This window comes from Neovison vison, chromosome 7, assembly GCF_020171115.1.
Source record: "Neovison vison isolate M4711 chromosome 7, ASM_NN_V1, whole genome shotgun sequence".
NCBI classification, from domain to species: Eukaryota; Metazoa; Chordata; class Mammalia; order Carnivora; family Mustelidae; genus Neogale; species Neogale vison.
The window spans coordinates 137017511-137042747 of record NC_058097.1 but is presented as its reverse complement, the minus strand read 5'-3'; the positions used below and the strand labels follow the sequence as shown (position 1 = coordinate 137042747).

Here is a 25237-nt window from a genome sequence, read left to right as displayed (position 1 = left end):
GAATTTAGGAAATAAAACAAATGAACAAAGGAAAAAATGAGAGAGACAAAAGAAGAAACAGCCTCTTAACTATAGAGAACAGATTGATGATTACTAGAGGGTAGGTGGGTGAGGGGATGGGTGAAATAGGTGAATGGGATTAATAGTACACTTGCCTTGTTGAACACTGAATAGTGTATGGAATTTTTGAATCAGTGTATGGTATACCTGCAACTAATATAACACTGTGTGTTAACTATGCTGAAACTAAAACAGAAAACTTAATAGAAGAATTTGCATTATAAAAGAAATGGCTGTCAACATTTTCTAAGTATTCAATAGATTTTGAAAGCCTATATTTATAAAGGATAAGATTTTATGCAAATTTAAAAAAAACGTTATTTTAAATGGTAAGGTACTCTCCAAAATGTATTTGTATACTAACAGAATCAGGGCATTTTTTTTTTTAATTGTCTTTTTCCTTTTTTTTTTTTAAAGGTGAAAATGCCTCACTCACATTGTGCTCTTTTCTTTAGGTTTATTGTAGGGAAGGAAGAAATTCCCACACATTCATATTCACCAGAAGCAGCATATGCAAAAGTGGAACAAAAGACAGAGAAACATGAAGAAAAGCCAAGGAGAATGAATATAATTGCTCTAATCAGGAAACTTGTGGATTCAGTGTAAGTTTTTTATCTTGATATTAGCACACTTTACTGTTTTATATGATATTTGTACTCTGCCAAGGTACTCTCTTGAGTAATGATATATTTATCATTATATATACATACATATGCATACCATTATATATACATATCATATATTATATGTAAATATATATATATATTTTTTTTTTTCTTTTTTTTTCTTTTTACCAGAAACAGTGCATAGAGTTTTATAAAAGGCACATAATGGCAAATCAATGTTACTTGTTATTTTTGTCTGGCCTATAGACCATCATATGCCTTTGAATTAGATTTATATGAACTTGTAATAGTTTTCTATGTCAAACTAGACACAGTTGCAGGAGACTAGAATGGGGAACTTTTGGAAACAGGTCAATATGTGCTAATTAGATATGCCACATGTGGAAAAGACAAAGAAAAGTTCTGGGACACATTCAAGAAGATGCAGAAATGGTAAGGAGCAAATCTTACGTAAAGGTTTTTGTTAAGAGTAGAAATTTTCAGGGCTTTGGAAATTGAATAAAACATCTTTATTTGTGTATTATACAAAGAAGTCTGAGTTTCATACAAATAATATTTGTATTTCAATTATAGATATTTAAGAAAATTTAAAATTAGAACATCAGTTAATAAAAATTATCTTGGTAGTGGTGTTTTAGAGACTGTTGAATGAAAAGCCAATGTAGAAAGTTAGGGATCAGTTTTGGGAAGCTGAAGCTATAAATCAGACTTGTCTTAGACTCTCATTTCATGCCTGCTGGCTTTTTGACTTTGGGCAAGTGATTTAGCCCCTCTGGACCCTGAAGTCCTCATCTGTTAACTTGGGTTAATGATCTCTGTTAAGGAGTGTTGCATCTGTTAAATGAAATAACGTATGAGTTGCCTCATGTATATGAGCAGAGAGTAGGTGTTCAAAATATTTACTGAATTTAAAGACTGTGTCTTCATTATAGCATACATCACATATAGAAGGTAAGAGGCAGGAAAGGAATAACAGATGGCAGAAATAACTGTGATAGAGAACGTTAAAAATATTTATGTATTTTTTGTTTGTTTTACTTTTTTCATCATGATAAGTATACTCCTTAATCCCATCACCTGTTTCACCCATATCCCTACCTTCCTGTCCTCTGATAATCAGTTTGTTCTCTAGTTTAAAGTGTCTGTTTTTCTTGGTTAGTTTTTCTCTCTCCATTTTTTTCCCTTTGCTCATTTGTTTCCTAAATGCCACATATGAGTAATATCATATGGTTGAATAATATTTCTGTGTGTGTGTGTGTGTGCGCACGCCACCTCTTCTTTATCCTGGGATGCTTGGGCTGCCTCCATGATTTGGCTATTGTAAATAATGTTGCAGTAAACATAGAGGCACCTATATCCCTTTGAATTAGTGTTTTGTAATTTCAGGGCAAATACCCACTAGTGCAACTGGTAATAAACAAGTTCAAAATAGTTACGGATCACCTGAGTGGAGAAAAGTGACAGGGAATCCCTATTTGTGGAAATCATGTCACTGAGAATCAGAGGGGAATGCAGAGACAGGAATGCCGAGCATGCATCACGTGGGTGTATGATGCCTTGGATATCAGAACTAATCAGGTCATGGCTGAACTTGTCAGACTCGCCCCAGTGTGTTCTCTGCTGTGGAAGGAGATGCAGGGTAATATACAAAAGTGGAGTAGATGAGACAGGAGATGGGGAGTCCAGTTTTGAGAAGTTTTAATAACAGACTAAGGGAAGATTAAGTGACAGTCTAGCTGATAGCAGAATTGAATTCCTCTAGCAAAGAGAGTTTAATGATATCTGTGTAGTTCCAGTAGCACTGGCTGAGGAATGTCTTTGAAGAGGACACTTAGAAGTATGAAGAGTGATGGTTTACATACGGTCCCCCTTCTCTGATTTACCTCGTTTAGGGCCCAGCTTTAATCCCTCAACTTCACATGGCCAGATACGTCCCATCATTCTGATGGCATAAGGGCTATGGGCAGCAGGAGCTCCTACTCTCCCCCTGTCTGTGAAAGGCTGCCCTTGTACCCCAGCTATGGTGCTCAGTTAGATTTCCTAAAGGGTTTTGCTCATCACTTTGCAAATGGAATTAGAGAGATACGGAGCCAGAATATCACTCTACGCATTATTGTTACAAATGAGAAAGTTACTGTGTTCCAACCATGAAGATAATTAATAACCTGCAGTCTACAAGAGTTATGAAAACTGCTCATTTTGGAACGTGAATACTTCACAGAGAAAGGGGGGGAGCCAGAGCCACGTTAGATATTTTACTTATTTTTTTAATGCCTCAAGTGAATATATAGTCCTAGAGCCAACATACCAAATAATTAAAACTCCGTCTATCTTGAACAGTAGTCCCCCCAGCAGAAACATTTACTAAACACCAGAGGACCAAGTGGTTTGCATTTAAATCACAAATAACTCACTTTTGAATTCCCACATGATCTCTTACTGTATTTATTTTAAAAACTGAATTTTGAGGTCTAATACCATATCATGTTTCCTTTCCAGATGTTTTCTCTCATACATAATTAAGTATAAATTCCTGTAACCTGAGCACGTTCTCATTGTGATTGTTGCTCAAGTACTGACTTCATGGGTGACTTATGACCGTTACACTCTACAGTGAGCAACTTAAAGCTTCCAAAAGATTTGGCAGAGCATAGAGATAATATGTACATATTTCTCATATTTAGTCACACATATTTACCAGTGTTTTTTCTGTTGTGTATTTAAGTTTTTGGCTGCAGTCACATATTTTATGATGCACTGTTTCAAATGGTGAACTGAAAAGAAAAAAAAATCTGTTCTCTTTGCTTTTTTATGTCCTAAGAAACCAAAAGATGCATGCATTTAGAAACAAGTGGGTAATGTTTTCTCCTTTTTTGGTTAGAGAGTTTTAAGCACATCTGCACACATACACATCATTTATTATTTTTGTTTTATTTCAGATGTAGGCATGGACCAAGGCATAGATGTTGCAAACACTATGAAGATAATTGCATCTCTTATTGCATTAAAGTAAGTATATAAAAGTATCACTGTTAGCTATGGGGAATATGTGTAGAATATCTTTTTGAAGATTTAATTTATTTGCTTGAGAGAGAGGGAAAAAGGCATGGGTGGGTGGAGGCGCAGAGGGAGAGGGTCAAGTAGACTCCCCACTGAGTACAGAGCCAGATGTTGGGCTTGATCCCAGGAACCGAGATCATGACCTGAGCTGAAGTCATATGCTCAACTGGCTGAGCCACCCAGGCGCGCCCCATATAGAAATAACTTGAATTAAAGCATGATTTCAAAGGAAATGGAAAAGTAGACATTAATTGCTATCATTCCTTGCATTTGACTTGAAGAATGAGATATTTGTGAAAAATAGATAACAGTTTAGCTTTTAGTATTCATTTACCAGATCCTTGGTTAATTAATTTCAAAATTTGCTTGTTTAAAAATTAATGAAAGGGTACCTGGGTGACTCAGTTAAGAGTCTGCCTTCAGCTCAGGTCATGATCTAGGGTTCTGGGATTGAGCCCCGTGTCAGGCTCACTGCTCAGTGAGGAGTCTGCTTCTTGCCCTTCCTCTTCTTCTGCCCCCTCCCCCTGCTCATGTTCTCTCTCTGTCAAATAAAATGTTTTTAAAAAATTAGTGTAAAACTTTCAAAGCAGAAGAGAAGGTGATCCAACAACAGCAAAGAAAACAGAAAAATAAAGTTATTAGAATGTATATGTTGTAATGTATTCTTATTAGAATACATTCTTACTAGAATACAGTCTAGAACAAGGTCCCTGAAGTGTGCTGTGCACTAGGGGATCAGCAGTCACAAACATGCACTGTGCACGGTCTGGTGCAGTGGCATTTGGCGTTGGACTTGTAAAGATGTTAGTTTTAAGGCATGGCACTGCCTGGAGCACGTCCACAGTTGCTCTACATACCGGAAGTCAGCCATGTCCACTGGCATAAATTCCTCCCTCGCTGATAACATTTGTGTCCACGAGTGTCTCTACTTGCCCCTCCCGTGGTCTGTGCCTGCTGCTGTCTTCCCATCCTTCAGCACCACCACCTCTGGACATGAAGTTATTTTCCTTGCAGTTAGTCTGGCACAGGTGGTGCCACCTGCTAAAAGTTCTTTAGTTTTGGGTGAGGCTCTCAAAATCCCGAGGCTTTAAAAAGTTTATGTTCTTCCTTATTATATCTGATCCCCACTCTGTTGATGATGGGAAGAGGTATAGCACCCCTAAAAAACAACCTCCTGGGAGTCACAGTGGGGGAGAGGGACTGTATCAAGTGCTTCTGAATGTGAATGCCTATGGTTTGATATTGACGGTGGCATGTACCCACCCAGCACTTCCCCTTACTGTCCCTGAAGGTCTGAGCGGAGGTTAAAGGAATAGAGTATTTTTTCACTTGTGTGATGGTTTCTGATACACTCCTTCCAGATCTGATTTCCTGCCCCACTAGTACAGGCAGGGTGGGGGAGGGTAGCAGTGTTGCTGGCAGCCTCAGTGTCTGCCAGCTCCCAGACAGGAGTTCTACCTCCCAAGTGAACATAATTCCGATTTAAGGGGAGACTTCAGGAGGAGAACTAAGAAAAATACTCTGATTAAATCAGTTATTTGAGAAAGTTTGGGAAGAGGGGAAGTGATTATTAAAAAAAATATATGAGAAAATTAGGCAGAATTACTGAGGAAGGAAAACATCTAGTCATTGTTTCAAATGTGTACCAGTCCTACAAACTTGGTATAAATTGGAATGTTGTCCTTGAATGTAAAATTATTTGGAGACCTGTAGGTGAGGAATTTACTCTACAAATACAGTAAAATATTTTGACAGTGCACCTCATTATTCCATCAGCTCAGTTAGACCACATGTTAAATTACATCCCTGAGCAAATATTCACATGAATTAGCTTTCCCTGCAACTCGCTATGCTCCATTCATGCTTTTTCTTATTTCCTCATAACTACCAATCTCTGTTTTGTCTTTGTGCTTTCTGTCCGAGCTCTCTCAAATGTTTTTCACATGCTAGCTCCTGCTTTTTCTGTGTGTTTAAATATCACATCCTCTGTCACCTTCCCTTATCACCCAATTTAATAAAGGCTGCCTGTTATTTCCCTCCTAGACTCTTGATTATTTCCTGCACAACACATACTGTAATTTGTAATTGTTTAATTTATTCCCTTATTTACTCTTTCCCTAATGAGCATGAAGCTCCATGAAGGCAGGAACTTTGTATCCTCACCACTCTGTCCCCAGCTTCTATGCAGTGGTTGGCACATAAGGGACTTCAGAGGCTATTTCCTGAATACGTGCAAGGGTGAATGGATGGATGGATGAATGGATCTCTTGAAAATAGCATGGAAAGATTGAACATGAGTGTGACCCTTGAATCCTTAGATTAATATTGTTAAATTATTAATGGCAGGATAAAGTGTGAACACTTCATGCATTAAACATGCGGGGCACTTTCAGTTAAGCAAATGCATGGTTATTTATGCTAATTGGTCAGGCAGCATAATTTTCATGTTTTAACCAGGTATTAGATAGTTTCAAATAAATTCATGAATGTTTCTTAATAGTAAATCAGTTTTCTTCTAAAAATAAAGCTGTTCTCTGGAAGATACAAACCTGACCTTTAGAACTTAGCAGGAATGTAGACATTTTCCCATCCCACTGGTGGGGAGAGGAGAGGAGGATGGGAGACCGGTATTCCAGTGTATTGGTTGAATCATGTAAAATACTGTTCTTTTATGTAACATTTGCTTTTGTGCTCATTGTAATTTTTCAGTCTCGGTATGAAGTAACATTTAAACTTTATTACCCTAATTACTGAAATGAAATTGACCAGCAGTAGTCATCGTCTCTGTTCCCTTTTGCACTATGGGTTGTTGTAGGTAATATGGAAAATTGTTGGCAGCTAGTATGCCTTTGTAGTGGATTTGCTTTTTCAGGTTTTGTTGAGTATACCTTAAAGCTACCATTTCTTAGAGATTTTTTCTTCTGATACTGTTATACATAGAAATAAAAACCTAGCTACAATTTTTTTTTTCCTGGAGAATTCTTTTAACCTGATCATTTAAGAAGTTGATACCAAAGGTCTAAAAATAAAATTACTTTTTCTGTCAAAAGAATTCCTACTTGTAGTAATGATTAAGAAGAGTTCTCTTAAAATTTCCAAAAAGCGTTTGGTTTTGTTAACTGTTTTTTTTTTTTTTTAAGTTTTGTTTTGTGATTTTTTTTTTTTGGAATAGTGCCTTTTTCCCTAAAATTCAGTTGTGGTTTAGGAATTACAACTCTATTAACAATGTTAACAAAATGTCAAGAAATGGCAGTTTGGTGCATAGACAAGCTCAGCTGGTGCTTGTGAGACTTTGAAGTTTTTGAAAATCAAAGAAAGTATAGTCCCTGAAAAATTTTACCCTTATTTTAAAGTAATTGTTTTAAGATTGTTTGAGGTCTTTAATGCTTAATTTTGAAAATACTTTAATATAAATTTGTGTTATTTATTTATTTAGAGTTCTGTTTTGACTCTGCGATAGTAAAATGTCTATCAGACTTAGAAATTTGGATGTAAATCAGAATTTTTCCCAATTTTCTCTAGGGTTTCATCAGAATGTTTAGCGTGGGCTACTTGATCCAGTGCTGCCTCCGAATTCCCTCTGCTTTCAGGCATCTTTTTACACAGCCATCCCGGCTATTTTCTCTCTTCTACAATAAAGAAAACTTCCAGCTCGGAGCTTTTCTAGGCTCTTTTGTTAGTATATACAAGGTAAGGCTTTCAAGAGGAAAGAAAAATGGGAAATAAATAAGATGGCTATTACTAGAATGAGATACAGCCTTCACCCATCCATCATTTTTTAAATACTTCTTTCTGTTGCATTCATAAATATCTTAATGTCTCCAAATATACACAGTATATTAGGAATTGAGGTTGGAGAAATTTCTTCTTTTAAAATGTTACTTAAAGTGCTGAAAAGTGTAGACCTATTTGCATTTATACATAATTTTCAAGATTCTCAAAGACTTACTTTTTCCCCCAATAACGTAGATACTGAAAAAATATGAACTTGATATTTCTGACATCAAAAGTGGATTAATAGATCTGGTCTATTTGTATTTCTTAATCCTACTTCCTTCCTGGTTATTAAATTAATTTAAACATATTTCAGACTGTCTGGTGGTTATCAACACTTGAGCCAGTGAAGATTTTCTTTTGTAACTTATATAAGCAATGACTTATGATCCCTCTTTGACCTACTCTCTGCTCCTACTGTGCTCTCTCAAATAACCGTAGTGAACATCCTTCCATCCCTTTCTCCATGTTCCTGTAAGCATACCCACACGTTTATAAACGCACACGTAAACACTTATATAGGAGTCATCCATGACACAGTGCTCTGAAATTTCAAGTAATGGTGTTTTGTTTAATGGGAATCACTCATATAAAAATTTTACTGACATTTTATTAACCATCAAAAATATAGATTCTAAATCTAAATGTAGATTCCAAATGGTAACATGTGCTGACTAAGGGTAATTGTATGCATATACACACACTTTATTCTTAAACTAAAAAAAAATTAATGCTGGGAAACCTGAATTTTGGAGTCATTTTGGTTAAGATGGTTATGTGTCATTTTATATAAATATTTATTATAAAAAGTAGGTATGGGGGAAGTATTTTGAAATGGACATGAGAACAGAAGTAACAAATGATAAACTAGTTAATTACTTTTTATGAACTGTTAAAAATATTGAAAATATTTTCAATATGGTTGGACTAGGAAACATTACTAATGTCTTTGAATGCACAAGAGTTAATAGGACACAGTATTGGCAATTATGTTTATATTCATATTCTTTTTCATTCCTCATGTCATAGAGTTTGTATTTATTCATAATGTAAACTCTTAAGTGTTACATGTGGATTATCCCCAACATCTTTGTCCCAGGTTGGTTGTTCTTCACCGTCCAGCATACCTCAGAGCATGTTTTTGTTTGTTTGCTTTAATTTCTGTTACTATTTTTGTGTTCAGGTAATACAAACTAGTAGTGGTATTAAACTATAGAAAAATACAACTAGGTCAGAAAATACCTTACAAAAAATAATGGTACAGTGTGTTCCAAAGCCACATGCAATTGAAAATAAAATTGTCAGTGCCGTTAACATACTTATAAGAATGTAATTGAGAGGAGGACAGGGAAACAACCCCTATTTCTTCTGTGTCTTCTCTTTTTTCATTTTGTAATGTTCCTGTTTATTTAGGGTAATATTCTTGCTCTGAAGTCTGTAATGTCTGATATTAATGTAGCTACTTCAGTGTTCTTTTGATTATACTTGATATATAGTCTTACTATTTTATTTTAATCTTTCCGTGTCTTCAATTTAAAGATTGATTTCTTTTAGATGACATATAGTTGGTTCTTTTTTATACAGCTTGATAATCTATTAATTGCTATATTTAGACTACTTACATTTAATATACTTTTTGATACGGTTTAGCTTAAAGCTCTTCTTGCTAGTTGTTTTGTATGTGTTCCCCCCACCCCCCAAGTTTTTTTTCCTTTCTCTACCTCCTGGATTTTTTAAATTTATATTTTATTTTTAATTTTTATCAATTTTTAATATTTTTTATATTCATTTTTCACTGTTGGTTTACTATTTATACCTCTTTTTTTTTTTTTTTAAGGATTTTATTTTTTTATTTAACAGATCACAAGAAGGCTGAGAGGCAGGCAGAGAGAGAGGGGAAAGCAGGCTTTCTGCTGAGCCCCGCCTGATGCGGGGCCTGAACCTGCGACCCTGAGACCATGACCTGAGCTGAAGGCAGAGGCGTAACCCCCTGAGCCACCCAGGCGCTTCTAGATGATAACTGCTTTAAGCTTTGGGGACAACATGATTGGTCTCTCTCCTGGCTACTCAGCTCTGCTATAGTGTGAAAGGAGCCATAGACAATATATAAATCAAGGAGCATAGTTACATTCTAATAAAACTTCATGGCACTTTAATTAGAACTTCATAAGATTTTGACATATCACAGTGTGTTTGTTTTTTTTTTTTAATTTCATCCATCAAGAAGAATAAAAACATTCCTAACTCATGAACCATACAAAAACAGGTGACACAGCAGATTTGGCTAGTGGGCTGTAGTTTTTGACCACTGCTGTAGAGAGTTAATTTATTTCTATAGAAATAAACAATATTAAAAAGTGTCTTCTAAATGTATCTTCATTTTGCCATCTTCAGAGCTCCTCATTTCTTTTTACAGATCTAAACTGGTATTCTATTCCTTTTGCCTGCGAAACTACCGTTAACATTTCTGGTAATGTAGGTCTGTAGATGATGAATTTTCTCAGTGTTTATCTACCCGAGACAGTCTTTATTTCATCTTCATATTGAAAAATATTTTCTCTCAGCATAGAATTCTGGCTTCCAGCTTTTCTCTTTGTTAGAGTGGAAGTGATTCTGTATCTAGGCAAAGTAGAGTTTATGCTTTCATTTTGAAAAACCATGACAAGAAAAATATTATGTGTGATTTCTTAATATGAGTCTATGCAGAACAATAACTTTATAGCAGGTTATTGTTGATAATTTTCCCAATCATGTGTTTAGTTTGATTCAGATAGGATCACCGGTTTGCCTCCACGTTCTATTAGTGACTCACTCATTATAGATGTTACATGCATCTTTTCTAAAAACAAAACAACTGAAGTCATTGCATTTTCTTCTTGATACAGGGTACTAGTTGCTTCCTGCGCTGGGTCAGAAACCTGGATGATGAACTGCATGCTGTTGTAGCTGGTAAAGCAATGATAAAACGGAGTTGTTATTATTGTATCAATCAGTGGTAGGAATGACGCAGGAGTATTTTCCTAATTCATCTGGTTTCTAGGGATCTCTCTTTCTCTGTAATAGAATCTCTACTGAGGCAGTCGCCCAAACATTTTATATTTGCAAAGTTTAACCTGTTAAGGCATTCTTGCCATCAGGTGTTTTGAATTGGCAGTGTAATGACTTGGGCATCTGCCCGCTACAGGCCAGAAATCCTAGGGAATGTGTCATAGAAGAACACAGAACTTAAACAAATTTTGTGACTAATGGAAAGGCAGTTCTGTTTCTTAAAGTATTCTGGTTTTTGCCACGAGCACATTACATATACTTCAATAAAATAAATTTTTTATTTTTTAGAAGCGTAAATAATTTCATAAAAATTAAAACACGAGATTAACATTTTCTGCAAGTTGTAACATACATGCTACTTAAGTTAAATTAATAATTTTCAGGTATTTAGTGGTAATATACCTGCTAGCAGTATTCCTGGCCTCTTCCTGCCTTGGGCTTCCGTTTATAGAATGGAGGCACTGCTATGGAGGGAAGCGTGATGATAGCACTAGGAGTAATTTTGAGCTGTTAGAAGAATAGATTAATAAATGTTTCCACTTAGAAATGATTTTGAAAATCATTATATTTGTCAGACCACTGTTGTCTTTAAAGTTAAATTTAGAATGTAAAGTTTCTTGTAATATATGTATCAGAACTGTGTGTTCCTAACTCTACAAGTCAGTTTCTCAGTTTAAAATATATGATACTTACTCTATTTTAATGTCATGAAGTCTTCCTATCGTTGATTTTGTATAACAAAAGGCAGTGCTACAGATCAGTTCTGTCTTACTTAAGTGAAGTGACGTTTCTGAGTGACTTACCCACAAATACTTCGGGATTTGATCAGTTTTGCTTTATTTGTTGTTTCAGGATTTTTGGCAGGAGTATCAATGATGTTTTATAAAAGTACGACAATTTCCATGTATTTAGCTTCCAAATTGGTGGAGGTAAGCAAACATTTTTATGCATGTATATTTCCAAAGAATATAAAGATTTTCACAAATATATATTCCAGTTTACAAGAGCAAGTCCGTCTATGAAAGTATTTATTAAATCGATTCTCCCATCTCTTCCTCTTTCTTTATGTGTGTTATTTTCAAATATATACAAGTGTAGAAAGAATAAAGTAACCATTACTCATGTACCCATCATATGGCTTCAGCAGTTAACAGCATTTGACCAATCTCATGCCATCTTTACTGCCCCAACTCCACAAGTCCTGAATTATTTTGAAGCAAATCCCAGACACCATATCACTTCTTCCAACTCTAGATAAAGATGCCTTAAAAACAAACCGATCGGTTCACCTGGGTGGCTCAGTGGGTTAAAGCCTCTGCCTTCGGCTCAGGTCATGATCCCGGAGCCCCACATAGGCTCTCTGCTCAGCAGGGAGCCTGCTTCCTTCTCTCTCTCTGCCTGCCTCTCTGCCTACTTGTGCTGTCAATAAATAAACAAAATCTTAAAAAAGAAAGATCAATAGTGCTACCAAAGTGTAATCAAAATACTGTTTTCCTACATTTAGAAAACCTTGTCATTCTTTTCTACTATCAATATATATCCAGTTAGTGCTTATATTCTCACTGATAATCTCGCAGATGTCTTTTTGCAGTCTCTTTGTTTTGAGATCCAAAGTCTCTTTTAGTTTTTAATAGCAACTCTCCTTTCCCACCTCTTTCTTTTTTTCCTTGCCATTTATTTGTTGAAGATCTAGGTTATTAGGTCTGTGGAATTCCCACATTCTGGATTTTGCTGATCATATCCTCACTGGTGGTGTTAACATGTTTCCTTAACCCACAAACTTCCTGTAAACTGTTCATTAGATCTAGAGGCTTAAGCAATTCAGGTTCAATTTTTAGGAGGTGGAGGGGGACAGAAATAGCTCACATTTACTGTGTGTTTGAATTCCCATTACATCATATTAGGAAGCACAGAAGTGTTTAGTTGTCTCCCTTTTTGTGATGCTAAGATTGATCAGTGGGCTCAGTATTAATAAAGCTAACATAAATAAATGTAAAAAAATAGAGCCAACATAAGACTCCTATTAGGCTTTCACTTAATTGTTTTAGCAGCCATTAATAGTCATTGCCGGGGTCTTTTTATTTCATTGAGAGTTACAAAATGGTCATAATCTATAATTGTTTCTTCTTCGTGGAATTAGTGGGAATTCTTTTAAAAAAAACTTTCCCTTTTCAGCTGTTTCAGCTTTGAAATAGTTTGCTCACAAAGTGATAATAAAATGCTTGATTACTTCCTTTTCTTTACTGGTGTTCAGAATGAATTAGTTTTTGGCATTTTGCAAAATTGACCTGTGAGTCTTTATTTTCACGTGTCATCCTAAAGACATGAATTTTAACATACTTGATTTGTTTCGACCCAGGCATTGCACTCATTGCCCTGTCTTTGACCATGAGAGTGTCTACAGGTTGATTCCTGTTTCTTTTTTATATAATGCCTAGATCTCTGGTAGCTTTCTCACTTTGTGATAAAACAAGATGTTCCAGGCTCATCTTGGCCATTTCCTGCCCCAGGCATAGAATCAGCCTTTTCTGCAGTGACCACTAATTTCTTTTCATGGGAAATGGTATTTAGAGACTTTGGGTACAAGAAGTTTCTTGTTCATTGGCTAGGTAAGCTTTCTTGGCCATTCCAGTGAACAGAGCTAGAGAATCCTTCTCCCCTCCACCCTTTTTTAGAGAAAGAGAAAATAAGGAGCATATTGATATTCTCAATTCAAAGTTAAGATTACAGATTTTATTTAATTATTTATTAACTTATTTAATTATTTATTTGATTTTCTTAAAAATTTTACCTCACTGAAAGTCTGTATCCTAATAACATAAGGAGAATTACATATTTGCTTTATTCAAGTGTGTGTGTGAGAGATAGAGAGAGAAGAAGAAGGGAAAGAAAGAGAGTTTGAAATTTTTCTCAGTGCAATTAGAAGTCATTGGAGAGTTTTAAGCATGGAAATGATATGATTTAATTCATGTTTTAAGAAGAAGAAAGTATTCTAGCCATTTTGTAAAGAATAGACTAGAGGCAAGACTGGAAGCTGGGAGGGCTGTTATTCTTGGGCAGGAGATGGTGGCTTGTGCTGGGACAGTAGCAGGAGGGATGAGGAGAAATACAAATTTGGTGTGTGTTTAGGAGACAGAGCTGCAGGGCTTATTAATGGAGAGGATAAGGAAAGTACAAGAAAGAACGTATCCCTTAGCTAGCAAAGATATATTCTGTGACACTGGGGTAATCTAGTATCGAGATCTAGTTTGTAAAAGGTGTGTTTTGTAGCTGCTTCCCTAAATGCCTAGAGTTTTTTAAGCCAAGCATGGTGTAGCTATTTTCTTAAATCAGTAGGCCATATTGGGTCTTGGCAAAAGAAACTGGATGTAAAGTGTGCTGATGAGAATTTTTTTTTTTTTAATTCAGAAAGTTACAGATTTAAACTTAGGGTGTCCTTTGTGGAATTAGTGGCTATGGCATAATAGGCAATCATTTTCCTATGATTGAAGTTAATTTTATATTAAAATGCTGCATTACTCTTAATAATGAATATTAAATAAAAGCTGACTAGACACCTTTTTTCTTGGAAAAAATTATTTCCAAGATGTATTTATTTAATATTTATTATGTTCCCATTACTGTACTAGGTGCTGGTAAGTACACAGAAATATAGGATATGATTTCCTCCTTTCATTAACTTAGAATCAGGTTCAACAGATAAGTTTTATTATAAGAAATTAGGAAAACAGTTATTCCATATATCAAGAAATAACTGTTTCACATGTTTCTATGATGCTCTTCTACCACATTTGACTTTGATTTTTGTCAGCAAGAACACACTATAATATACCTATTCCTTGTAATATACTGTATAGTATTTGCAAAATACCAGCCCATGTATATGTTCCTTCCTAAGTAGATTATAACTCTTTGTACATTATCTTACAGATTGAAATTAATTTTTTATTAAAATGTTGCATGATTATGTAATGAATATTAAATAAAAACCATCTGTATAGACAACTTCTAGGGGAAAAATTTTTTTCATGTTCTTTAGTTCAAGAAGACCTTTGTCTTCTTGAACCTTCCTCCACACACTGTTTTCTCCTGGTTCTTCTTTTTCACTTTTTGTACTAGTCATACTTTAGCTTTCCCATGTTTCAGAGAAACCTTTGCCATGAATTATGCCATGTTCTATCCATATAAATGGACTGGTCCTTCCCATATGTATCATGTACTTTCACCCAGCTTGTTGCCCCTGCTTTTTCTGTCTTGTGCCTCTTAGGGGGCAGCACTATTAGGAGTGTGGTCAGCAGGCTAGTGCTAGTCCAGAAACGGTTTGCTCTCGGTTGAGGATGAGATAAGTATAGAAATTGAGAGCAAGCATTTGGAAACTTCTATAGCAACTTGGCAGAGTAGTTTGTCTATTGAATATAAGAGGGAAAATTTGGTTCAGTTTTATATTTTTAAATTGTATTTTTCTAGTAATTTATTTTTATTGCGTTATGAAAGCATCAAGCCATGACAACTAGATTTAAAAAAATTTTTTTTTCCCTCCCTGCATGTGGTTTGAGAAGCACTACTCAAATGTAGTCATTTCTGAGATTCTCTTTGCTCCTTTGTCCTAGACACAGCAGTTTGCTTCCTCCTAAGCGGGGAGCCACAAAAAAAAATATTACACACACACAATAAATATATATACATAGTTATACATCTAAGTGCATTTGTTATTTCTCTTATGCACCAACTTAGATGTTCTTGTATTCATTTTTAAATCCCAGGCTTCTGCATCTTGCCCAGCATGTCACTAATTAACACCATTAAATATTGAGTGAAGGAGTAAGTGAGTGAGTGAGTGAACAGTTACAGCAGAGAAGGGAGGACCTGAGCATTGGACCAAAAGCATTGAAGGATAAATGATATAAAAGAAGTAGCAATAAAAAGTTACTGAATTTCACAGAAAAGTATTATTACTGGTGTCTCAGGTTTCGGGTGAGGGAATGCGGGAAGGAAAGGGCTGACACTTAACTCTGTCATGGAAGATAGGACCTGTAATTTGAGCTCTGAAAGGATAATGAGTATTTGGAAGGTAGAAAAAATAGTTGTAGACAGGGAGTGAATATATTGCTCCACCGTATTGTTCATGCTATTTAAAGTTGTGTGTGTTTGGGTTTTGTTTTGTTTTTTTTTTTTAAATAAATCTTGGATTATGTTTGTTTTTCATTCCAGACAATGTATTTCAAAGGCATCGAAGCAGGAAAGGTTCCCTATTTTCCCCATGCAGATACTATCATCTATTCCATCTCTACAGCAATTTGCTTCCAGGCAGTAAGTATAGCTTTTTGAAATGAAAAATAGAATTATTTCTATTTCTGTACATTAAACCAACAGGGGAAAATAAAGCCTAGAAACATTTCTATTGGTTATAGTTTACTTTTATCTTAATTTTTTTTTTTTTTTAACCAAGATAGCTTCTGAGTTTCACATCGTTAACATGTTAACTTAATGGGCCAAGTCATGTTTTCTGAACACAATAATATTTAGGTTTAAACAGTATAATTTATAGGTAAATTGTTACTCTAGTACTTTGGCTAGAATGCCCAGTTTATTTTACTTTATTTATTTATTTTTTAAGATTTTATTTTATTTTTAAGATTTCATTTGTTTATTTGACAGAGAGAGACACAGCGAGAGAGGGAACACAAGCAGGGACAGTGGGAGAGGAAGATGCAGGCTTCCCACCGAGCGGGGAGCTGGAAGCAGGGCTTGATCCCAGGACCCTGGGATCATTACCTGAGCTGAAGGCAGATGCTTAATGACTGAGCCACTCTGGCGCCCCTAGAATGCCCAGTTTAATTAAACTTCTAGAGGAACGAAGATACCATGAACATAAATAAGAATAATTATGTTTCCCCGGTGTTACTCAGGCAGCAAGGATGGGGTACAATCTAGATTATTAGAAACATTGTTCAACTTCTTTAAATTCTGTAGTTGTCATTATTGATGTTCATGGTTTTAGGGCTGTTGCAAAATTTGGGGGACTACTTTTATTTGCACTTTTTCAGAGTAATGCCACCGGGTTGATAAACTCATTATAACTAGTGAAGTGAGAGCTCCCTAATGAGTATTCAGTTAATGCTTTCCTAATAATAGTGACTTAACTCAACTATTATTTCAGTATAAGCAGTATTCTTATTTGAGGCCCTATTTACAAAGATTCTCAGGAATTATTCAACTTAAACCTAGATACATATTTTTGTATCTTCATCACTGTTGCTTTTAAAATACATGAGCAGTATTTTAAAATACAGTATTTTAAAAATTGGAGATAAAAATGCACTTTTGGCTAATACAACTAATCCTCTTTCCTATTGACTAAAAGAAGTCTCAGACTGAAATGTTCTAACCACAGGCTGTCATGGAAGTTCAGACCTTGCGGCCGTCTTACTGGAAGTTCCTTTTAAGGCTCACCAAGGGCAAGTAAGTGATGGAGACGTTGTAACTGACCATAGAAAAAGAGCAGTTGCCACAAAACAGATTTTGAATCTTTCCATCTTTTTGAGGGAATATTCTTTCATTGGTCAAGTAGGCCTCTTACGTATAAAGCAAATATGACCATCTTAACAAGAACAACATGGGGCCTTCTTTTAGCGAACATTATTTTGACTTTTCTTTTCCCTGTATTATTTGAGATATTTTTTTTTTAAAGATTTTATTTATTTGACAGATAACGAACATTATTTTGACTTTTCTTTTCCCTGTATTATTTGAGATATTTTTTTTTTTAAAGATTTTATTTATTTGACAGATAGAGATCACAAGTAGACAGAGAGGCAGGCAGAGAGAAAGAGGGGAAGAAGGAGGCTCGCTCTACAGAAAGCCTGATGTGGGGCTTGATCCCAGAACCCTGGGAACATGACCTGAGCAGAAGGCAGAGGCTTTAACCCACTGAGCCACCCAGGGACCCCTATTTGAGATATTTTAAATGTTGTAGGAAAGTTCTGTGTTGATCTGAAAACTGCTCATTAGTTGCTACATAACACACTTAAGTCTCACTTTCAAAGTCTTTGATCTCTTCTTTTTGATTAAAAATGCTAAGTAGATTTATTAGCAGTCTTGCCTAAATAATTGAATGATTTCCATTTGGGGAAGAATAATCCTATTCTTTCTTGATATTATAAGCATAATTTCCTCTGCCTTTATTATTCTGTTCTTCATTGTTTTTGTTAGCATTTTCTGATCTTAATCTAATTCTCTGGGAGGCAGCTTGACCTAACAGAAGGACTGTGGGCTTTGGAGTCGGACAGACTTAGGTTTGACTCTGGCTCTGATAACCTTTAGCTGTATCACTGGTGAGAAGGTTGTTTACCCTCCTGAGCCTCCATTTCTCTCTCCCTACTAGAAACAGTAATATATTTTCTGTACGATTGTGGGAAAATCGAGATGTTTGTAATAGCACTTAGCACCTAGTAAGCACTTAGTAAATTGCAGCTGTTATTAATATTACTAGCATTCATAGTTTTAATAGCAAACAGTTGTATAGTGCTTACTGTGTCCCAGATATGGTTATAAGATACATACACACATACAACACAGGGATACATGCATAGGTGTTTCATCCTTAAAGTAGCTCTACAAGATAAGTACTTTTAAGATCCTGATTTTATGTGGGAGTCAGCTGAGGTGCACATGGAGGTAAGCTAGCTTGCCAGAGTCACACAGCAGATGAAGGATCTGTGGGATCTGAGCCAGGTCACCTGGCTTCAGCAGTCTTCCTGTTAGCCATGATTTCGGTGTGTCCTTTATGTTATTATTAGTTAATCATTTATTTCTTTGTCATTTAGTTTTTTGCCTATTAATAAGCTTTTCCAGTGATTATTTTGGAAGGGAACTTAACTTTGGAAAGGCACTGAAAGTTACATTTATTTTTCTTGGAATAGTGGCAATGGCCCAGGGTTCAAAACTAAATTCATTATTCTCTCCAGAAGAAATGCTTGGGACCAGGCATAGAGACACAGTTTCCTCTGGCACATTGGCTAAATATGTGTCTTTCAAAAAGATTTTTTTTAATCTTTTAAGTTAGGTGATGGATAAAATGAGGGTATACTTTTACTTTGTTGTGTCTATTAGAAATTTGCAAACCTATATGCTGTTTTCCCTTTAATCATTAAATACTTACACATATGGGTATGTTCTGTGGATTGTAAGACCTCAAAATGTCAGTTATGAAAGAAATTACATTTAATACCTTTGCCTTATTGGTAATATTAAGCTCAGTCATTTGTTGAGTTTGTTTCCTGTGATTTCATTCATCAGAAAAATTATAATGAGCCTGTTTTTCTATTTGACATAATCTAGTAGAAAGAACTTGAAAGGGTCTTCTGGGAGTCTCAGGGGTCTCAGGTTGGGGAATTATTATCTCTTCAAAGAAAATATGAGACCAGGAATCTTAAGGTAGAGGATCAGTATGACTTTTGAACCGGCCATTGAGTCTTTTGTCGTGTCAGTCTTTTCTATTTTCCCATTCAATGAAAGACATGTCAAGTGAACCATCTATTTTATAAACGTTGTTAAATGCTTGTTCACTGTGTCCTCTGTTTTACAGATTTGCTGTCATGAACCGAAAAGTCCTTGATGTTTTTGGTACTGGTGCATCTAAACACTTTCAGGATTTTATCCCTAGGTTGGATCCGAGATATACGACTGTAACACCAGAGTTGCCCATCGAGTTTTCTTGAAGATGACTGTAATTTATTAATGTGACCTAATGTTTCATTATTTTCTTCTGAAGAGTCAATTATGTTGAATCGCAAAGAAGGAGTCTTGAGCTTGAACTTCAGTGTTATTTCAATGAGAGATGCTCTTTGTTTGTTTTTCTTACCAATCAGAAGTACAGAAGCTTTTTAGGAAGGTGTTGCTTAATAATTAAGCACCCTTCCGTAGCCGGAATCTGATTCTGGGACACTGTAGTGGTTGACATGATGCTATATTATTGATTAAGTTATGTTCATAAGCAATCTTAAATAATCTATGTAGAAATGTAGTAACAAGAATATACTTAAAATTACTTTAAAAGATGTTTTTAGTTCATTCCAATATAATTCTTGGTTAAAACTAAGAATATTTCTACATTTTAGGATACAAAGGATCACGGGTACATGGATTTGGTCTGTATTTTCTTTTTAGCTTTTGAATTGGTAACTATAGTAGTAAAATGTATGGATATGAAGTAACTCTTCACAGACAATGCTGCTTTAGTATAAAGCAATTTAATTGAAGAAGGTGGCCGTTCTTACTTCAGGGATGCAAAGACGGGTCTTATGCTGTTTGAATAAATGCGGTGGTATCCCTGTCTTCTTCCGCTGATGATAGCTTCATCTCTCTCCGGGATGAGCTGGGCTGTCTGGCAGCCCAGTGAACCTATGTACTAATGGCAGGTTAGAAGTAAATGGAAATGGACATACCTGATGCCGTTGAAGTGTGTGTTTTAATCTTTTGCAGAAGCATTTCACTTGAATATTTAAAAGCTAATGAGGTTGTTTCTAAACCTCTTGTGGGTTTATGATGTTTGTTTTCATTTATTAGGGCTGAATTCTTCATGGCTAAGGTTGTCTGCCATTGTAGATTTAGAAGGGATCCAAAGTGGTTTTGGCAAGTTTGTCATTTTGTTCCCTTTCGACTCTTCTACCTACACAATGGATATTTTACAACTACATACAATATAAAAATCCGGTAGTTGTTAAAAAAGGCCATTTCATCACTAACGGGATTCAGGTTCTTGAGCCTCTTTTCAAAAACTTATTGTCACCATTTTTATTCCTGTTAGAATAAAAGAAGTGACAAAATGGAGTCACTGTTGATTATAAGTTCAGGACAGCTGTGATTGAAATATGATTACTCTTTAGAGTATTTCAGGGAAAAGTTTTACTTTTCTAAGTTGATGAAAGGCTTAATTGGTTATGATGTCTATAGTTAATATAACAAATAGGGATGATGGTATATTTTTTTAATATCATTTTGTTGCTATAAAGTTTTAGGCCATTGTAAATTAATTATATAGTAGAACTTGTGTCGCAACAAGGATTATAACCCAGACTTTAAAAGTGCTTGATCCTCCATATTCAATTTCATCAAGCCTCACATATTTCTGTTTACATGTAATCCTATCCTTGGTGGTTAATGGTGAATTGAAACCCAACGAAAAGACAGACTCTGGTACCATGGTAACAGAGAGAGCCACTTTAATTAGATCAAAATTCTGCATTGTGATTAACTTCTTGGAATTGACTTCTCTATTAGATAATACTGTTAAGGCATCGTTTTGGTTTTAGACTTCAAAATTCATTAATAAATTAAGTTTTAAGTTTTTATTCACTGGAATCAAAATGACAATTGGTACTGTGTTTACTTTTAAAAATGAAGTATTATAGCAGTGTAGAAAGCACTGCTTCCTGCCCCTCATTTTCTTTATTTAGAAATTATGTTTATAATTTTTTCCTGCCTGCTTTAAAGAAAAGCATTTTAATTTGTAAGTTACTGATTTTATTAATATTAAAAAGGCTATGATGTTAAAAGACAAATCTACTGAAATTCGATGAGATTGTTTAGTAAAATTTTACTGTCAAAAGGCACATTTCTATGATTTACTTTTTTCTCAAACTAGTCATGTTTTAATATAAAATGTAAAATGAAATAACCATCATGAAGCATCATGAATACAGTAATGAACGTATAGCTTGGGCAGATAGTTACCTAATTTGCCGTGGTGAAAAGAGAAGTCTGATTTGATTTCACTGAGGCAGCCTGCAAAGTGTAGCTATTTGAGAAAACAAGAGACTGTTCGTGTTCCTGAAGACAATCAAAATGGGTATCTTTCTACCTCTAACCAATCAGGTATCGGCTGACAGCTTGGCACCATAAATAAAGCCAAATAGATGTCCTTTCCAAAATGTGTTTTTTAGTCCATTTATACACTGAAGACATCCTGCTAATGGTAAATTTCCATCAGAACTGACTGCAGGAAACCTGGATATGCCCCCTTAGCTTTTCCCACATCTTTTTGGAGTCTGGAAGACAGTGCGTTGGTCTGGGCATCTTATTATGGTGGTTTCATTGCTATTTCCTGCGTGAATAAAATCCTAGAGGTAGTACTAACCCAGTTAAGATTGAGCTTGCAAGATAACAGATTGTCTCCAATCTATTAGATTCTTGCCAGTTTCTCATCAGATAGTTTGAGTCCATTTTAGTACTCATGTCCGAAATAAAACCATGTTTTGTTGTTTCACAAATCCTATGGTCACTTCTGTAACTTTTGCCTTGATCTCTGGACATGGTTATCACTTGGTTGATTTCTAGTTTATTTTTGGCCTTCATTTGTTGCTTAGTCCGTGGTTATTTAATTTAGAGTTCTATCTTTTTACTCTTTGCTCTCAGATTTTATAATTTATTATTTTTTTCTATGACGAACATGTCTTGTATGATGAAACCCGAACTGGCCAGTTGTCACAGCATTTTCCTGTCAAGCTTGTGTATTTCCTTGTGGATTGCGTCTAGGCTAACACTTGATTTTGTCGTTAAGAGCTACAAAATTGTATTCTGGTTGTATTTTATCACAGCCCTGAGTTTCTAGTCCCCTGTCAATGTATAGTTAGTGAAAATCAATTTCCTTTACTCACAAGAAGCTTCGTCCATTGGCTTCTGTCACCTGCTCGGAGCAGTCTCTCTGCAGGGCCAGAGAGCACATGCTCACTATGAGCCCTGGCCTGGCCTTCAGCACCTTTGAATCAGAGAGGCCACCACACCCACGGAGTCCTTGAATTCTCTCTGTGGTTTATTTTTATCCTAAAGACAAAGCAGTTTGTCCGAACAACAAGATCATTCTCATGTGGATGAATTCTTTGTTCCGCAGAGACAAAAGTATTCATTTCTGAACTGCGCAGATACCTGAAAAACTTCATCTCTCCCCACAATTAACCTGTGGCTGCTTTTCCACCTGCTGTTCATTTTCAGGTAGAGAACCTAGGGTAACTGGAAGATGAGTGATCAAGAAAAATGTTGTCAGAAAAAGAGTGAAGAATGAATGTTTCCTGCAGGGCTAGGTTGAGACTGTGATTAAATAAGATTAGTTGAATTATGGACACCAGGAGACTGTTCTGACCATTCCCTCAAGCCTGCGCCTTCCTTTTTGTAGCTCCTTTTGTGGCTGTGTGTTCACTCGCTCTGCAGTGCCTTCTTGTGCGCTTAGCAAGGAAAAGAGTGTCCAGCACTGAGCTGACCCCGAGATCAAGGGTATGGACATGGATCCCGGGGGTGTGGTGCTTCCCTCGAGCTTCTGATATGGGGACCCCAGGACTGAGGCTGTGTTTCTGATTCAGCTGTAGCCCAGGGGACTTCACTGTTGCTCTGCAGTTATGAAAAGGGTGACTACAAAGAAAGGAGACTGACAAAGGTGTGTGTCTTCTGGAAGCAGAGAAGGGGCAGGAAGTTGGCCGTGATGTAGCATGTATCCTAGGAGTGCGGCAGGGCACTGAGCACCTGTATGGCTTTAAGCTTCCCACCGCGGTGAATTGGAAGAAAGATTTCATATCTGGTACCACTTTCTTGCTCTTTGACGTGGCCTCTCTCTCCTTCTTCCCTTCTCTGTCCCAGCTCTTCTCTTTTTCCTCCTTCCCAGCCTTAGAATCTTTATGTCTAACCTTGTGTTGCCCTTCCTCACTGCTCATCACTCTGCCCCTTGCCTTTTTTCTGCTGCCTGGTGTTCCATGCTGCTAACTATGCTCCTTGAAGGTGAACATGCCATTGCTCCCTTGGGTGGCGTCTGGTAAGGTGGGGGCATCTTGTGGGATCATGAAAATTGAATAACCATTTTCAGGGACAATGCTATAGCTCCACATTTCCTAGGCTGAAGGCACAGAAGATAATTGCACACATGTGGAAAGAGACGTTCCTCTGAATGTGGAGCCTTTAAATTCAAGATAGCCTCTTCTCAACAACCCTGTGAAGTCATCAGACTTGCTACGTGGAAGGGGCGAGAACTCATTTCCTATTTCCTAATACCTTCTCCATTTTCTTTCCCCATCTTCCTCCACCAGGTACGTCCTAAGTGAAATAATGTATTGGGCTTTATGCATTGTCCTTTCGGACCTGAAAATCCCAGTAATACACACACGCGCGCGCGCGCACACACACACACACATACACACACCCATCTGGTCCACAGCCCAGGCATCAGGTCAGGAGCATTTGTGCTTTTTCTCTAGTTCACAAGCCACCACAACTTGCTTGTTTATTCAGTTTAGTGCTTGCCTTCCCTTGCCCAACCTAAAGCATAACTTTCTAACCTTGTAAGAAAACCCCAGGCTGTGGGTGATCCTTGGCACACACCGTACAAGCCTCAGCAGCTCTGAGGGCTGGGGAGGTCCGGCCCTCTGCAGGTGGACCTGTGTCACACAGCCTGTATTAGCAGAGATCACCCAGGAGTATTACTTTCCTCTGTCCCTTAATTTGGACCAGGCAATTTTGGAGGTCTCCTTCCTCAATGTCTAAGAGACTCAGTGTCTCAGGTATCATTCAACCCCTTAAATGAATTTTCAGATTAATTTGGTCACACAGGAGGATGCTGTGGCTATTGGGATGGATTGGGGCCAAAGGTCCACCAGAGTTCAAAGCATGAGGTTGTTCCTTGGTCGTTAGGAGGGTGAGGTGCTGAAAGGGATGGGTGAGAGGAGACTGAACACACACTTCCGCCCCCTCCTTCCTCCTATTTCTTACTTTCCCAGGCCTGTGCCACATTTATGCCCCTTATTTCTTCAGTTTGAGTTCTTCAGAGGAAAAAAAAAAAGTTCTCACTTTCCTGTTTCTTTCAGAGGAAACTGAAGGTGAGACACAAGCATCAGTCTGACTCTTGGTCGGGGAAGAGCCTCAAGGAATGCTGTGGAATGTGCTAGAAAGAGAGGTAGCTTAGCTTCTCTTTCTCTCCTCTCCCCTCAGAAGTGAGCCAGAGGGATTCATTCAAAGTGGGGCTATCGGGAGTTAAATGCCAGTGATGCGGGAGACAGGGGTGCACTACCAAATGTGGCGTAGAGAAGAGACACAGTCTGTGAAAGAGGAGGGATGGGGATCTTTCTCAGAGTTATCAGAGTGTGGGGCATGTCTGCAAGCATTATAGATATAAGCCTGACCGGAGGCCAGTGGCCAGACTAGGTATTAACTGACAAAGTGCTTGGCTTCGTCGGGGTATTCTGTGTTGATGGCATGAATGATTGGACGGCCTTGTCATGCTTAAGAATGCCAGCAGGTGTTTGCTCATTGAGTTGAAAGTGTGTTCAATGTATTTAAAAGAGGTTTTATAGAAATAAAGTTTTAAATTCCTCCTTTTGAAATGGAATTGGTAATCTCAGTAAAATCTACAAAACTACGGGAAGAAATTCAGTAGCTTCTGAATCTGATTCTGCAGTTTTTAAAGCTTGCCATTCTCAGGAATTAGGGTTTTCTTGAGACCTAAGAAGGCAGGATAAATAAATCTACAAAACTTAGAGGTAGAGTAGAATCATATAGGCATTTTCCCCCCACTAGAACTCTTTCTGTAACTTGGGACTAGACTTCGGAAGTGGGTTGCAATTCATCATTAATTCCTCACCTAATGGTTGTTTAATCCTTTTTTCTTTTGACGGAGCACGGACTTTGTT

At 36.7% G+C, this 25237-nt stretch overlaps 1 protein-coding gene across 2 annotated transcripts in view; it reads left to right on the top strand.

The window, feature by feature from the left end:
- The window catches only part of TMEM135 (transmembrane protein 135), a 256778-nt gene extending 231848 nt beyond the window's left edge, over nucleotides 1–24930 (top strand). For both annotated transcript variants that reach the window (XM_044258354.1, XM_044258353.1), the window contains exons 8-15: nucleotides 516–662; nucleotides 3626–3695; nucleotides 7269–7436; nucleotides 10406–10469; nucleotides 11421–11497; nucleotides 15780–15878; nucleotides 16963–17030; nucleotides 19156–24930. In XM_044258354.1, the coding sequence (XP_044114289.1) occupies nucleotides 516–662; nucleotides 3626–3695; nucleotides 7269–7436; nucleotides 10406–10469; nucleotides 11421–11497; nucleotides 15780–15878; nucleotides 16963–17030; nucleotides 19156–19288 (826 nt within the window). In that variant the 3' untranslated portion in view covers nucleotides 19289–24930. The remainder of the gene's footprint in view (nucleotides 1–515; nucleotides 663–3625; nucleotides 3696–7268; nucleotides 7437–10405; nucleotides 10470–11420; nucleotides 11498–15779; nucleotides 15879–16962; nucleotides 17031–19155) is intronic.
- The last annotated feature ends 307 nt before the right edge of the window (nucleotides 24931–25237 follow it).